This window comes from Culex quinquefasciatus, chromosome 2 (assembly GCF_015732765.1).
Source record: "Culex quinquefasciatus strain JHB chromosome 2, VPISU_Cqui_1.0_pri_paternal, whole genome shotgun sequence".
Lineage (NCBI taxonomy): Eukaryota > Metazoa > Arthropoda > Insecta > Diptera > Culicidae > Culex > Culex quinquefasciatus.
Window position 1 is genome coordinate 154,379,457 of NC_051862.1, and position 16,550 is coordinate 154,396,006.

At 38.3% G+C, this 16,550-nt stretch overlaps 1 protein-coding gene across 2 annotated transcripts in view; it reads right to left on the reverse strand.

Annotated features, from left to right (window-relative positions):
* Positions 1–507: 507 nt before the first annotated feature.
* Positions 508–16,550, reverse strand: part of LOC6036162 (dual specificity tyrosine-phosphorylation-regulated kinase 2) — a 178,123-nt gene continuing 162,080 nt past the window's right edge. Inside the window, exons 9-11 of one of the 2 annotated variants that reach the window (XR_005277073.1) lie at positions 14,020–14,264; positions 13,310–13,615; positions 5,346–5,479 (exon numbers count right to left, since the gene is read on the reverse strand). Coding sequence is in view for 1 of the 2 variants with exons in the window: in XM_038252068.1 (XP_038107996.1) it covers positions 5,163–5,479; positions 14,020–14,264 (562 nt within the window). In the remaining variant the exon portion in view is untranslated. Of the gene's footprint in view, positions 5,480–13,309; positions 13,616–14,019; positions 14,265–16,550 lie in introns of both variants that reach the window. The other variant, XM_038252068.1, reaches the window with a different exon arrangement.

A 16,550-nucleotide genomic window follows, 5' to 3' on the forward strand; every position in this document is an offset into this window, starting at 1 on the left:
ATTACAGAAATTGTCAACTTTGCCAGTAAACGCTTGTTAACGAGCATATAATCAGTTAAAAACGGTGCGCAAAATGCCACAGTCATAAATTCCCCCACAAAAAAAAACCTTTTCGTCAAGTACTGCGCGCATCTTCAAATTAAGCACAGCGTGTTACATAACTCGCCACATTTTCGCCAAGATGTAAATCATTCATCCCGCGCAAACTAAGAGCAATCAGCAACAAAAGCCTCTTCTCACCTCTTCTACCCCCTGGAGGGGGGTTGGTCTTAAGACATCTAGTTGATGATGAACTCCCTGCCCAAAGTGACGAACATAAATCTGTCTTCCCTGCAGGCGTTTTTTTGTTTTGCGTGCGCGCCGCCAAGAGATTCCGCACATTCCAATCCGTCATCAGTTTTTTTTGTTTGGGTGGTCGGGGGATGATCGCTCAAGTGACTTAAAGTTAGTTTTGATGGGCTTTTCGAGTGGATTTCGGATGTGAGTTGTTCAAATGAAATTTAGTTGTTTTTTGCTGTCATACATTGTAGTAATGAATTAAAACTTTTATTTTCTGTTTCTTTTTTTTTTGTGTTTGCTGTATGTCAAGAATGTACATAAAATAATGTTTCCCATATGTATAAGTATAATCCATATAATATATATTTTTCCTTTGCATTCTATAAGAGTAGTTAAGCGGTTTCACCCGAATGAAAGTGTTGTGTGTCTGGAAAAAGGAGCTTTTTGTTGTTGCTTATTTTGAAGCCCGCGAAAAACTGTGTGATTATAATTTAACGATTTGGAAAGTCTGTTTTGCTTATTTGGTTTTCACGCAAAGTATTGGAACGAATTTACACTTTAAAGAGATTTTACCTTAACAGTTACAGTTCAACGAAACATGCATCGTAATGCTTATTGGGTTCTTCTTCCACTACACGCACTAAATGGATCACTTGCTCTCGCTCTCTCACTGTTGATTATGCACTTTTTTAATATATAATATATCTGATTATTAGATCCAACCGAGCCCAACTCTAGCTTTGGGACTCGCTTTGTTCGCTGCACTGTGTTCTAAACAAATAAATTACAGTTACGTTAAGTTTACATTTTTTGTTCATTAACTCATATATATGTATTGTTAAAAGTCAGTCATTCCTATACATTTACATACAATCTGCGTGTGTGTGTTTGTTTGTTTTTTCGCCTCGAAACTTGACTTGTTTAATTCTCAGCCTCTGCTGCTACTAGCTGCTCTGTCACTGCCGGTCAACGTTTATATTTGCAACAACTGTTGATAATTTGTATTCTAGTTTAGAGTTTAGAGTTTTAGTTTTAGTTTAGGTTATTCTTCCGAGAGGAGCTTCGATTTTGGTCTGTCCGAATAGTTTTACCGCCCTAAATTTCACCACCGATTATCGGGTGGTGTTGCTGTCTCCTGCCACGATCCGTTGAGAATCCTGTTTGGTGCTTCGATATTTGCTTGTTTTGGGGGAGATTTTTGTATTGTTCTGAAATTTAGGGTACGCAAATATTGGGAACAATTTCATGCCAATAGAGGCAATTTGAATTTTTGCTGTTTTGGAAAGATTTGCCAATTTATTTTAATTTTTATCGTAGAGTTTTTCAGCCAATTACTCATGTGAAAAAAACTTCCTAAAATCTGGAGTTTTTTTTTTTAAGAAGGTCCGATAATTTTTTTTCTTTGCTTTTTGGGTTTTTATGAATTCCCTTGACTCAAGGCGATTTTGTAAACACCAAAAAGCAAAAAAAAAATGTTTAAATTTTGTCTGCTGAACTTTAAAATGATCTTTTTTAAACCAAATCGTTCCAGAATGCTATAGCTTAAACATTTGTTTTGATAATGTTGAAAGATTAAAAATACATGCACTTCACAATTTTCACAAAATATCGTTTGCTCAAACTTTTAAAACTTGCAAAATGGGTATCCATCAAGCGAATATATATAGATTTTTTATAAGACTCGATAGTGCAAAATACTCAAATAGGGTGAATAATTTACCGTATTTGAAAAAATCTACTAAAATTTCCATAATTTGCAATATTTACATTACATCGGAACTTTACGTTGAAAATACTGCATTCAAAAATGCATATTTTTACGTGTCTATTATTTTATAATTTGCTATCGGGAGTTTAAATGAAACAAAATTTGATATGCACTCCTCACTTAATCCGTAGTAACTTTTTAAAAGAGCGAAACCTTAAATTTACTCAATCAGTCTATCCCACTTGCTCTAGTAACAGTTTACATTGAGTAAGAGTGAGATAGGTTGCTTGTTTGTATCCAAGTTTCTGTTTATTTTAAATTTAAAAAATCCCAAATTATTGTATTTTCTAAAAACTAATTTCAATCTGTCTTCTTAATGCATTAAAGTTTTCAATGCAAAATACTTAAATGTTCACAAAATTCCATGATTTTTAAATACCTAGCTTAAAAATTCATTTCCACGTTCAAAACTCATATTTTTACTTTGAAAATTGCAGTATTTATTTAAAACTGTGATATTTTCTTAAAATTGGAGTATTTACACTACACGGAAAAAAAAATCAATGCTCAAAATCGAGAATTAAGTTCATGAATGTGAGAACCACGAAGGAATATATTCACGTTTATAGTGCAAATGCACCATACTCATGAATAAATTCCTTAGTGGTTCTCACGTTCGTGAACATAATTCACGATTACAGGAATTGATTTTTTCTGTGTAGAAACTCTTATGTAGAGAGAATTCATGCAAAATGACTTCTTATTGCAAATAATTAAAAAAAATGATTTTCTGCTAAAATTCGGTATTCGGTAAAAAAATATGTTATATCAAAAACGCTAATGCGGTATGACTTTATACAAAATTTTGCATCTTATATTGCATGTTAAAAAAATAATATTTGAAAAAATAAGGTAAATTTTTAAAATTTCAGTATTTTGTGGACGTTAGACTTTATTACGTTAAAAATTCTTCTGCAAATTAGAAAAAAAACGATACTTGGTAAAAATTGCTGAGTTTTTTAATATTTTGCTTGCAACATATTAAAAAAAATAATATCTTTTTAGTAAAAGTTTCCAGCCCCCAACCCTTTTCAGAAACGGGCTGAAAAATGTAAAGGCAACACACTTTTTTAAATTTTGAAACTTGAATGGAAACATGAAAACTTCATTCAACAGAAAATAATCTAAAATGTATTTTTCTGCAATAATCATCAATCATACTCAGCATGTTGAGATCGTTTGATTTTTTTTGTTTTTTTTAGAATATTAAGTTTTATAGAAAAGTGAAGCACTTTTTAGAGTCAAAAGCAACGATCATTTCAAAGAAAAAAAAAGATGCAATTTTAACCCAAATATCTTGGCAAAGCGCAAGCGATATTATATGCACCAGTTTGCATTCGAAAGGGGAGATTTTGCACTACAAACGCTGAAAAAATCCTTAGTAACCACCATTAAGAAATTTGAAAATTGTCCAATTATATGTTTTTTCGTGTAATTTTACCCGCTGAATCATAATTTGTTCTCAGAATTGAGGCAAAGTCAAAATATCGATTTTTGCTTATATTTTGAGTTTTTATGTAAATTAATCATATAAACCCATAGAAAGTACCATAAATTGATTACTAAATTTTATGTATAAGACACACGCTATGGCTGAAGGAGATTATTATTGCAAATCAATGTAGCTAACATTTTCTTCGTCGTTAGGACGCTAAAGGGTCCCTTTAAAACATCCGTGACCTTGATAATATTTCACCTAGGGGTTTTAAATTATTTCTAATTTAAAGTTTTTTTTTTCATATATTTTGATGGAAGCGCACGATCATTCACAAAAACATCGTTTATGGTTAATATTCAAGAAATATCGTGTGCCTCCTTTGAAATATTATAAAAAAAATTAAAATTGGAATAAATTTAAAATCCCCAGGTAAAATATTTTCTAGATCACGGATATTTGAAAAGGACACTCTAAGCACACTTCCGACGAAGAAAAAAATTAGGTACATTGATTTGGAATAATAATCTCCTTCAGCCATGACGTGAGACATTCTTTTAAAACATAATATACTTCCCGGATTTTTCTCCATTTGCCATACCACAATTTTAAAAATAAAGGACACTTTTTGATGTTCAAATTTGTAAGCAGCTTTTCAAGATTGACTAGTTGTGGATTTTTTTGTAATTTTGCAATTAAAAATTCTAGCCATTTGATGCATCGAGAATCCAAAGCAGAATTGAGAGAGAATGCTACAGATTTTTTTTCAATTGAAAATATTGACATGGAATTGCTCCGAATAATCTTCAGCACCCAAGCAAACTCACTTTTAAATTTCCATTTTGGAGAAGATTTTCACATTTCAAACTGCATCAACCAACAACGCCCACCCTTTTGGCAACACTTCCCTCTGCTAAAACCACACCCCGATCAACTGGTTGACCGATAGCGCCTTTTGAGTTTTGGTGTGATTGATAAACGACAGTGTTGACATTTTTTTTCTCTGTTTTCTTCCATATGCAAACAAGCGCAGTTCTTTCGATAAACCATAAAGAAAAGATTGTTCAAGAGAAGAAAGTAAAAAAAAAGGTTTGAGTTTTGGGACATCTACCCAGGGGGCAGCTTATTGGCGTTAGCGTTAGGTTCGCGCGCATATCGGTTCGACCTCGGCAGCGTGTTCCGCCTGGTTGAAGTGTTGCAGCAAGAAGGTTTGCGATTTCTGTCAATCGGTCTAACGTCTCGGGGGGTTATTATTTCAAGTTGTCTACTGTACATAATACCTACGATATAGTTCTCTGTCTACTTTGGGAGGAAGGCAGTGGGAGGAAGATTACTCTCGCTGAGGATCACGGATACTGATTTAGTAATTCTAGAGTACGTCTACATCACTAGCAACTCTTAGCCTGGGTTTTATTCGTTCAACGCGCGCTCACTCCATCCCTACTCTCAATTCTCAACTCAACAACGCAATCGGTCATGCTACAAACTATTCACAGTTATGCTATGTCTAAGTGTCTGTGTCTACTTATTCGTGTGTGAGTCCTTTAACTATTTTATCAGCGTGTGACTGTGTGTGTGTGTGTTATCCTTAAAGTTCAAATAACTAAACTGAGTCCAATCGCCCGCCTAGATCAAACTAATAATCTTGGCGGTGTCCTTGACCTTGCTGAGCGTTCCATGTCATGCCCGGCCAAAGATGGCCGACACGTCCCCAGTGCTCTGCGAGTGGGGCATTCCGACGCCGCTGCTGCCACTGCCGTGACGGTGATGGTGGTGGTGGTGGCCGCCCACGTGATGGCTCGACCCGTACTTGGAGCTCGAAGTTATTGTCTGGTTGCCGTTGCTACTGCCGCCGCTAATGTTGCTGCTGCTTCCGCTGGTGCTGCTGCCGCCGCCGCCGCCATTGTTGTTGATGATGTTGCTGGACGAGTTCAGCGTCGTCTTGCGGGCGTGGTACAACCGGTGCAGCGAGTACTGCTGCTGGGCCGTTTCGAGATCTGTCGGGGGGAGAAAGGGGGTTCGTGTTAGAATAAGGGACGTTTGAAAAAGGGGGTTGAGGGATGACAATGGAGTCGCAATGAGGGCCTTTTTGATGAATACACATGAGGCAAATGGTTAAATATTAATTCATACATAATTTATGGAATGCTGTTTATTATTGGAAGAGCAGGAGATAGAGCATGCAGCACGATCTTGATTTTTTTTAAATTAGGCAGGATAACATTGTCAATTGATATGGAAGCAGTTAATCGTAATTGTAATTTTATTGATACGATATCCTGTTAGTTTACACTGTACATCAGGGCAAGGAATTAATCTTTTAAATAGGAAATTGGCAAGCAAATTTCTGTAAACAGATTTCAAATTAATGTGAATGTGGTGCCCAGAACATGGTACTTTTCATTAAAACCTCGCTCAACAAGCTGAAAATTGTTCAAAGGCAATTTTATGATTCTGAGCCAGATATGAGTAATATTTGTCAACATTTATACTCAGGGTTTATGTTTGCATGGGAAACAATGAAAAAATGTATAGAGAAAGTATTTTTTCAACCATTTTGAAAGCTGGTTGCGCTGGTTCTATTCAAATATTCTCAAAAGTGAGATTTTCTAAGAACCAAAGTTGAACAGACCAAAGCTGTACAACTTGATCCTGAAATGTTATTAGTGATTTAAAACAAATGTTTAAACCCCATTTTTTCGCCAAGTTTAGACTCGGGTATCAGGCTTTGAATAATTTTACATATTGTAATTAAATTTGGAATCAAGGGTCCTGATTTTCGGTTCAAACATCAGAAATCACTCACTCATCGCCTATCCAATTTTTGCCGACTGGAGCTTGCAACCAGTCGCGAGCGAACACTACACCTCAGGCTGCCAGCGACTTGCTTAATCGCTTCTCCCAGCGACACAAATACTTCGTGAATTTCTTTGCCCACTCCGTCCGTCGACCAAGTCACACACGAATACGTTCAGAGAGGAGAGAATCTTACAACATACCAGCTTGGCGCTCTTTTGGCCTGCACTACCACAGTTTGTCGTCAATTTATAATTGGCATGATGGAAATTGCTTGTAAATGTGTCTTTGATGTCGTGTTATCATCAAAATTGCAAAACATTTTTGATAACAAAGATTTTAGGCAGTTTAATAACTGAGTAAAACAAAGCCGATCACAAACGATTTCGACTGAGCGACATAACGCAATCGGTCTCTCTGAACCATTCGCTGTACTACCCGATTGAAGTGAGAGGGAGAGCAAAGAGAGAATACAGTAGTTGTTCGGTAACTGGGCGTTGTTTAACTGGGCGCTCGATAACTGGGCCGTAGCCCAGTTTAAAAGCAGACAAACGTCAAAAAACCGAAATCACCGAGGGGTTAATGGATGCAAAAATCATGGTCAACAAATAAAAAAACTTTTTTCAAACTTTTATGTAATTTCAAGTCACAATTAGAGAAATATGAAAAGTAATCAATCAAAAATCAAACCATCCACATTAATGACCCCCGGGTCTTTTGTGGTCTCTATTGCAAGTTTCTGCTCGAACCTAGGAGTCCGAAGGCTTGAATGGGGAGAGCACCCAAACCTCTTTCTACTCCAAGGAACCTTCCACCCCAGTGTTTGAACTGACGACCTTTGGATTGCGAGTCCAACTGCCACCAACGATTCCACCGGAGTAGGCTTGGATTGGTGTGTTGTTTGTACTTATGGCAGGGAGAGGACTCCCATACCTGGACTTTACGACGTAGCAACCAAAACCGGACGGAGATATATTGTACCTGAACATTGCGGGCATAAAATCTCATTTTGACGAACTGAAGCTGATTATTCAAAAGACAACACCAAAAATAATTGTACTGACGGAGACACACTTGACAGAAAAACACGATCTTGACGAGTTTCAGATACAAACGTACAGCTGCAGTTTTTGTCTATCAAGGTCAGCACACACTGGTGGAGTTGCCGTGTACGTGGATGATCGCTTAAAATACGAGACGATTTCAAACATGGCTGTTGGAGATAACTGGTTTTTGGCAGTGGACGTGAAAAGCTCAGCACTCAACGGAATCTACGGAGGAATTTATCATTCACCAAGCAGCAGTGACACGGAGTTTATTGACAGCTACGAAGAATGGCTAAGAAGTGTGTTCGCGGATGAAAGAAGGAATGTATTCGTCGGTGACTTCAACATTCGATGGAATGAACCAGGGTATTCCAGAGAGCTAAAGAACGTTGCAGATGCTATGGGAATGAGGCAGATTGTTTTGGAACCCACGCGCGTCGGACCGACAAGCAGCAACATCATTGATCTCGTCTTCACCAACATGGAGAATGCAGAAGCACGTGTTGTTGAAGAACTGAAAGTGTCTGACCATGAGACAATCAGTATCGCGATTGGGAATGACACAATCAATCTTCCGGAGCGAGAGGAATCGTATGTAAGCTGGAAGCGGTACTCCAAGGACAAGCTGCAAGAAATTCTTCGAAGAAATAGGAGCAGTAATAGCAGGATAGATGAGACAATTGGAGAAGCATCGCGTAACTTCAGCACAAATCTGGTGTCCGCTGTTGAAAGTTTAGTCGATGTTCGCTGCTGTAGACGCACAGAAACGAGTGACTGGTACACTGATCATCTGAGGGCTATGAAAAATGAACGGGACAACGCGTACCGGCAATATAGGTGCACAAAATCTGTTCCAGCGCTGGAGAAGTACAAGCGGTTGAGGAACGCTTACGTCCGGGGTCTGAAACAGGCGAAAAATCAGTCGGTTGAGGAAGAAATCAGAAGCTGTCATGGAGATTCTAAGAAGCTATGGAGATGTTTGAAATCGCTGATTCAGCCCGGAAGAAAGCAGCATGCAGAAATCGTCTTTGGAAACGGCTGCAGCGATGCAGAAACAGCAAGGCGTCTAAACAACTTCTTTGTGGACAGCGTAGAAGAGATTCATGCGAAGATTCCGCCTCCAACAGTAGTTCCAGTAGCAGTGCAGGAAGAGCCAGAAGAGTCGCTGTACGAATTCCAACAAGTCACCATGGCCAAACTCAAGGATACCGTTCGATCGCTAAAAGACTGTGCTGGCGTCGACAACGTGACAAAGCGTGTGATGTTGGATGCTCTGGATGTCGTAGGAGGAGAGTTGTTGGATATTGTGAACAGGTCTCTGAGCCAAGGTGAATTCCCACAACATTGGAAACAAACTTTGGTAATTCCAATTCCAAAGGTGCCGAAATCAACGCGTCCGGAAGATCACAGACCAATCAACATGTTGCCGCTGTACGAGAAGGTCATAGAAACGATTGTGAAAGAGCAGCTGACGGCGTTTGTGGATCGAGCGGGAGTACTAGTTGAGGAGCAATCTGGTTTTCGGAGACATCATTCTTGTGAGTCAGCTCTTAACCTCCTACTTGTGAAGTGGAAGCAGTACGTGGAAGAAGGAAAAATTATCTTGGCAGTATTCGTGGACTTGAAGCGCGCTTTTGAGACAATTGACCGATCCAAGTTGAAGGCAGTTTTGCATCGTTGCGGAATACGTGGTACAGCTTTGAGGTGGTTAAGCAGCTATCTAAGCAGCCGAGTACAAGTGACAAGGTACAACAGCGCAACATCGCCCGCTACGGATGTGAATCTTGGAGTACCACAGGGAAGTGTACTAGGACCGCTGCTATTCATTCTGTACATGAACGACCTAAAACAAGCGTTACGGCAGGCACAAGTGAACTTGTTCGCCGACGACACAGTTCTGTTCGTAGTGGGAGATAGTTTGGACGAATGTTTTGACGTGATGAATGCTGAACTAGCAGGATTTGTCGACTGGCTGAGGTGGAAGAAACTTCAACTTAACGTCAGCAAAACGAAAAGCATGATTGTGACTACACGGCGGCTCAATGACATTAGCAGATCAGTTATGGTAGATGGCGAGGCAGTTGAACGGGTGGAAGCGATCAAATATCTTGGAGTAATGCTGGACGAAAAACTCAACTTTAACGAACACATTGACTACACGATACGGAAAGCAGCTCGCAAGTATGGAATTATGTGCAGAATCAGCCGATACCTGACCTCAGAAGCAAAGATACACGTCTACAACTCTTTGATTGCTCCCCATTTTGACTACTGTGCCTCAATTTTGTTTCTTGCAACCCGGACGCAGCTAAAACGAATGCAAGTGCTTCAAAGCCGAGTTATGCGTCTGATACTGAAATGTGACCGTTTGACTTCAAGACAACTTATGTTAGAGTGCCTGCAGTGGATGTCCGTTAGGCAGCGCATCGAATACAACACCTTAGTTTTTGTGTTTAGGATTAGGAAAGGGATGGCCCCAAAATACTTGACGGAAACGGTGGTACACGGAAGTGACATTCATCAGTACAACACAAGACAAGCTGACGACCTCAGACTGCTGCAATGCAAGAAGACTTGCACCCAGAACTCCCTACTTTATAAAGGATACAACCTGTTTAATCAACTCCCCGACGAAGCTAAGCTCACCAGCAACATCAACGAGTTCAAGAGGCACTGCAAGACTTTCGTTTTACGAAGACCACTGGAGTAGGTACCCACGATTGTACTGTGAGGAAGAGCATGTTATGACGGCCGGCCATCTTCATTATCGGTACAAATCGCATGGGATTTACCTTGGGCCGCATATGAAAAAGTTTGATCAAAAGTAACGCGAATCTGGGCGCGGTTTTAACCTTATGTGCTCATATGTGTGTGAGATAGCAAATGATCTCAAATCCCTAAATAGGAGAAAAGGAAGCAGCAGCGAGTGACATAAAAGACTCAACATAGGATTTGTGTGAGCGCCTTGAGGTGATGTAATGAGAGAAACGGATGGGCATACACGGAAGTCGAGTAAGATTTAAGGATACTCTCAAGCACTGGAATAGAATTATCGAAAGATATCTGCTCGTAAACCTTCCATACTACAAATAATGTGTATGGGTAAGAGGTGGGCCATCCAAGGTTTGGAATGACTTAACGGCCTAACAACCAAGGCCGGGACCGACATTTTACTTCCTCATCCGATGGAAGGTTGGAGCAGATGGGAATCGAACCCAGAATCATCCGCTTACAAAGCGGACAGCGTAACCATTCGGCCACGCACTGCTCCATGAAAAGTAATCATTGTAAACAGAGTTGAGTAACTTTTATTTTTATATTTCATCAAATAAATATTATGCATCGGTAGTCCCCTCGTTATTTTTTGTTCAGCCCAGTTAGCGAACAGCATTCGATGACTGGGCTACGTTTTCAGCCCAGTTACCGAACAACTACTGTAATTCTGTAACTATTGGTGTGAGAGCGACAAACGGTAGGGAACGGTCAGAGCAGTTTTTTGTCGCTTTCAATTTGTGATCGCGAGTGAATGAGTCGTTTTGGAGTGATCAGGACCCTTGCACAGTGATGATTGGCAAATTTGAACGACATTTCACAAATTTTCGAAATGTGAATCAAACGTAATTTTCCATTATTAATTCCATAAATGTTCCAAACTTTTCACAATAAACTATACATTTTTTTATGAAATAGTACAATTTAGAAGCAGAAAAGAAACTTGAGACTTGAAATATTCAAATTAAAAATATTTTTAAGGCAAGTTTAAATAAAAAGAGCCTCTTCATATGATGTACATAAAACAAATTGGTTACAACAAACTCAAAATATACAGTACTTTTTCGGTACGAAATGCTGCTCGATAACTGGGCTGAACAAAAAAAATGGGTGCTCAGATTATCGATATTGATTGATTGGTAATTTTAAAATCATTCCATAACCCAAAAAGCATAAAATAAAATTTTGTTTATTTGATCTCCAGATGTATTCTCAAATTTAAGTGCAAGCTAAAAGACGACTGTTTTTAACAGATTTTATGCAAACATTTCTGCAGGTAATCAATATATTTCAAAACTTTTTATTTCAAACTACGATAACTCTAGAACCACAAATGAAAGAAGTTTGATCCAGAACTCGTTTTGCAGAAAATCGGACGTTAAATCGATTGACCTTTATGGGGTGGCGCAGTCATTCTTTAAATTAAAATTGTTGAAAGTGTGTGTTGCGCAAATGGAAAATTGTTGCTTAACATTTACATTGAGCTCATATTTTAACTAAAGTGTTAACCTCACCATGTTTTAATCTTAGTTCCTTTTATTTCATGAGATATTGAATATAGAAGTTTAACAGGTCATAGAAAAAATGTAGAACTGTTTTATTTATGAAACGTTAATTTAATGAAAGTTACAGTTAAGTCTCTTTAATATTTTTTTTGGTAATAAAAAATCACACAGAAGGTATCCAAATTTGAACCAATTTTTGTTAATTCATTTATTTCTGGCAGTTTTATCCATCCTGATCATTCGCTGCCCAAAGACCCAACTTAGAATCATAGAATCAGGAGAACCGGATTTCACCACTAACTGTTTGGACCTACTAAAACTGAAAAAAAGATTTTTTAGCCATTCTGATGTGAAACCACAATAGGGGAAATATACCTTTTCTAATCAAACACCTATCTTCGTCATATGAAGAGTTTGATGCTTCTCTATAAATGCTTTTTCTCTATAAATGCTACTTTTCGTGAGTGTTCGCTTGAAATTTCATCAATTTTGGCAGCACTAAGCAGACCCAAACGAGCGCTGGAAGAAAAAAAAAATAAGCTGAAAATAGGAAAATGGGCGTGGCCCAATGCATTCGACTGATTAGAATGCATTTGGGATTTTTTTTTAATGCTTGTAAAAGGAATAGCATACCTTTAATAAAAGTGAAAATGAACAGAAATGTTCACAAAAAGTGGCTCTACTCGTTGGTGTACTTGGTTTTAGTAAATTTCAAGGAACACTCCAGATTATCCAGCATCATTCAAACACGACCGCTTATTAGGCTTAAAAAGGGTATATTTCCCCTACTTGTTCGGTAACTGAACTGAGAACGAAAAAAAATGCCGTGAGGACACCCAATGCACTTTATATTCATATTAAAATATGTAAATCAAAATGTTTCATTTTGTGTACAGAACTTTTTTTTAAACTTGTGATTTGAAATTTCAGCAAAACTTAAAAAAAATATTTTTAGCACGCACTTTATTTTTGCATCTATTGACCCCTCGCTCATTCAAAGTTGTATTGTTTTTTTTTACGCATGTTTGCTTTAGAAGTGGGTTAAACAACGCCCAGTTACCGAACAATACCGAACAGTACTTAATATTTCTGTCATTCTCAAATGACCAAATGGCCTACTTTTCGTCACCAAAAATAACAGTACTGAAAAGTATCCATTTGAGCAACATTTGAGTGCGGAAATGTTCAACTTTTCAGCTTTAGTGTCGATAAGTAATACTTATGAAGTTTTTTAGTTTGACAACAATCTTGACAGCAAATAAAATTTAAACAAAACTTTCTCTGAAAAAATCTAATTCAAGGGCTGTTTTTCGGAATTGCATTAAACTCGTTGCAAAACATGATTATTTCAGCACTCTATGTATATATCCAACACGGTACACCTCGTTGAATTTTTGCAACTTGTTGCACACAGTTTTTGAATTTGAAAGACATTAAAAATCTCATTCTTTGGATTTTAAATAGTTTAAAACTGTGTGGTGGCATGAAATGGCTTTTTTGATTTATGTTTGTACAACGAATTTGTAAGGATGCTATAACGACAAAATCATATGAAGATTTTCAGTTGAAAAGGATCGGGGAAATGAACACATCGCAGAAAGAACATGCACACTTAGCGAAACAATCGAGGGGGGACACTTGCAAATGTGATTATTTTTGTTTCTGAACAAAAACCAAACAAGGAGGGATATTCGGGAAACCAACTTACGAACAGCGAACAAAACGGAAAGTCTTCTTCCATGTCTAGAACACGGGGGTGTGTTTGTGGGTGCGCGCTAAGCCTAGCCAATAGTTGGTAGCAGTTTAGGGGGGGTTGCAGTTTAGATTAGTGTTTAGTTGTTTCGTGACTTCTTCTGCTTCTGCCATCAGTGCCCTCCGTCCTTTTTTTTCTGCGTGTCAAAGATCGAGATGAGATCTTTCACGGTGGTACAGCTGATGATCAGCCTCGTCAGGGGTTGCTTCTGACCGGCGGCGTTGGCTTGCTGATCTTTGGACTGTTGTTTCTTTTTGCTTGCTGGATTTGTTGTTTGTTTTGTTGTTGTTTTTTTTTTTCATGAAATATTTCAACACGCAAAAGCACACAAGCGAACAGGAGATTAAAAAAAAAGAGGAAGAAAAGAAAGAAATACAGTGTAGCTTTCAACTAAGGGGGGAAGCATTTTTTTTTTTTGGAGAAGAGAAGAGCGCAAAACCGAGGAGAAAGAAAGAGAGAGAGAGCTTTCGCACTAAAAGCACTACTACAGAAGAAAAGCTTCCTAAACTTGCAAGCAAGCTTGCATGGAAAGCCACCACCCCCCACCAAGCCGGGTCAGTTTGTGTGAGTTTTGCAACAAAAGGGGGTGGCAGCAACTTTCGAGCTTTCTAGAAAAAGGAGGTGGGGGGAAACGGTGGAGGGTTGGCAAATTCTCCGATTCTCACCTTTGACGCGGTCCTTGACGTAGCGCTGCCGCTGGGAGGGCGTTTTAATCTCCGGTAGGATCGTGTTCGGCGTCATCGGCTGAGATCGCTGCAGCTTCTGCATGAAGCCAAGCTGCTGGCCGTCGCCGTTGGTGGCGGAGGCGTTTTCCTTCGACTTGGACGAGACGTACGTGGACGTGGCGCTCGGCTGGAGCCACTCGTGGCGGGCGGCCTCCTCCGGGGTCATGCGCTTCTTGGGGTCCCACCTGGAGGAAGAGAGAGAGAGAAAGGAAAAGATGAGTTTGATATCCATGCAAATATTGATGTTTTTTGAAAGGGGAGTGGGGGATTATTGCCATGACCGTGGAAACGTGCCATTCGAAGGGTTTTAAGGCAAAGGTCAGACGGAAAAGCTCACACCTACGCTAGAACAGAAACACATACGCACATATTGAAAGCTGTTCGTGGCATTTAAATAGAATTATAAATTCACTGTCAGAAGCAATCAGCACGCAGTATGAAGCAGACGGGGTGATTGATTTTATTTGCTCCATTGCGGAGTTTTGAAATTTGAATGTCACGGTTGGTTGATTAAGACATTGAATTCATAATTTGAAACAGAGTTTCTGATCAATTTTGTGTCCTCGGCAAAAGTGTTAATATTTATTAGGGATACACTCCAGAACCGATTATCCGAAAGCCTTGAACAATTTTAAACTCTTTTTTTTAAGTTAAAATTTCGGATAATCAAATCTTCGGATAGTCGCATAGAAAAATGTTTTAGTTCTCTTATTTTTCATTGTAGAGCTCAATAAAGCGTTTTGAAAAATTTAAAAACCCAGATGGTGGAGTAAAATATTCAAAAAATGCATATTGTAATTTCATAGGCAACCAACTATTCAAATATGACTAAAATCGTTTCGAAGCACTACTTTTTTTTTTGTTGTAAAAACCAAGATATTTTTTAATCCGGCTGAAACTTTTTTGATGCCTTTGGTATGCCCGAAGAAGCCATTTTGCATCATTAGTTTGTCCATATAATTTTCCATACAAATTTGGCAGCTGCTCATACAAAAATGATTTATGATAATTCAAATATCTGTATCTTTGGAAGGAATTTTTTGAACGATTTGGTGCCTTCGGCAAGGTTGTAGGTATGGATAAGGACAACACTGAAAAAATATGATACACGGTAAAAAAATGGGTGATTTTTAATTTCACATTTTGTTACTTAAACTTGATTTGCAAAAAACACTATTTTTATTTTTTTTCATTTTTGATATGTTTTAGAGGACATCAAAAGCCAAAAATCTTTGACCGAGTTATGAATTTTTGAATCAGTACTAATTTAAATAATGAATAACTGGTACTATTTTCAAAAAAGGAGAGCGGCCGTGGCTGACTGGTTACGGTGTTCGCTTTGTAAGCGAATGGTTCTGGGTTCGACCCCCATCTGCTCCCAACGAGAAAGTATAGGAAATATGAATCTTGAAACTCTTAACATGAACGAAAAACCAAAGTCGCTCGAGTCGGGGTTCGATCCCCCGTCCTTTGGATCGGTAAGCAAAAATGCTAACCACTAGGCCATCGCGACTTGGTGAGCTATAATTGGAATTAGGAATACTGTTACTACCAACTATATACGCGCTGGGTCCTTGTCCATTTGACAAGGGTTCGGAAGTTCTAAATAACGTTTGAATCCGATTGATGCAAACGTTCTTCAGGGCGGGGCTTGTCGATAAAGCTGAAGTACCTCGCGCTCGGCTAGCCAGCGTAGAAATGGGTCACCGATGCTCGGCAGAGCTAACACCTTCCAAATGCCTATGCGAGTTATTTGCATGTATAGAATGTAGATCTAAAAATACATGGAAACAACTCAATTTGTAAGAAGCGACCGCGTGGTCCCGTTTGGTTGGTTGCACACACACACACACACACACTGGTACTATTTTCAAAAAAGTTACCTAAAAATGGCTATAACTCATAAACGGTGCACTTTATCAAAATTTCACTGAAGTACTTTTTGATTGCAAATTTGATTTTAGATCGAAAAATGAAATTGAAAAATTTTTGCGATCGATATTTCGATTTTTTGAAAATTTGAGTATTGATTCAAAAATTCATAACTCGGTCAAAGATTTTTTGCCCATTCTGGAAATTTCTGAAAAATGGGCTTTTGATGTCCTCTAAAACATATCAAAACATTAAAAAAAATTAAAATAGTGTTTTTTGCAAATCAAGTTTTAGTGATAAAAAGTGAAATTAAAAATCACCCATTTTTTTACCATGTATCATATTTTTTCAGTGTAGTCCTTATCCATACCCACAACTTTGCCGAAAACACCAAATCGATCAAAAAATTCCTTCCAAAGATACAGATATTCGAATTATCATAAATCATTTTTGTATGGACAGCTGTCAAATTTGTATGGAAAATTATATGGACAAACTAATGATGCAAATTGGCTTCTTTGGACATACCGAAGGCACCACAAAAGTTTCTGCCGGATTAAAAAATACAAAAATTAAAATTAAAGAAAAAAGACCGATTT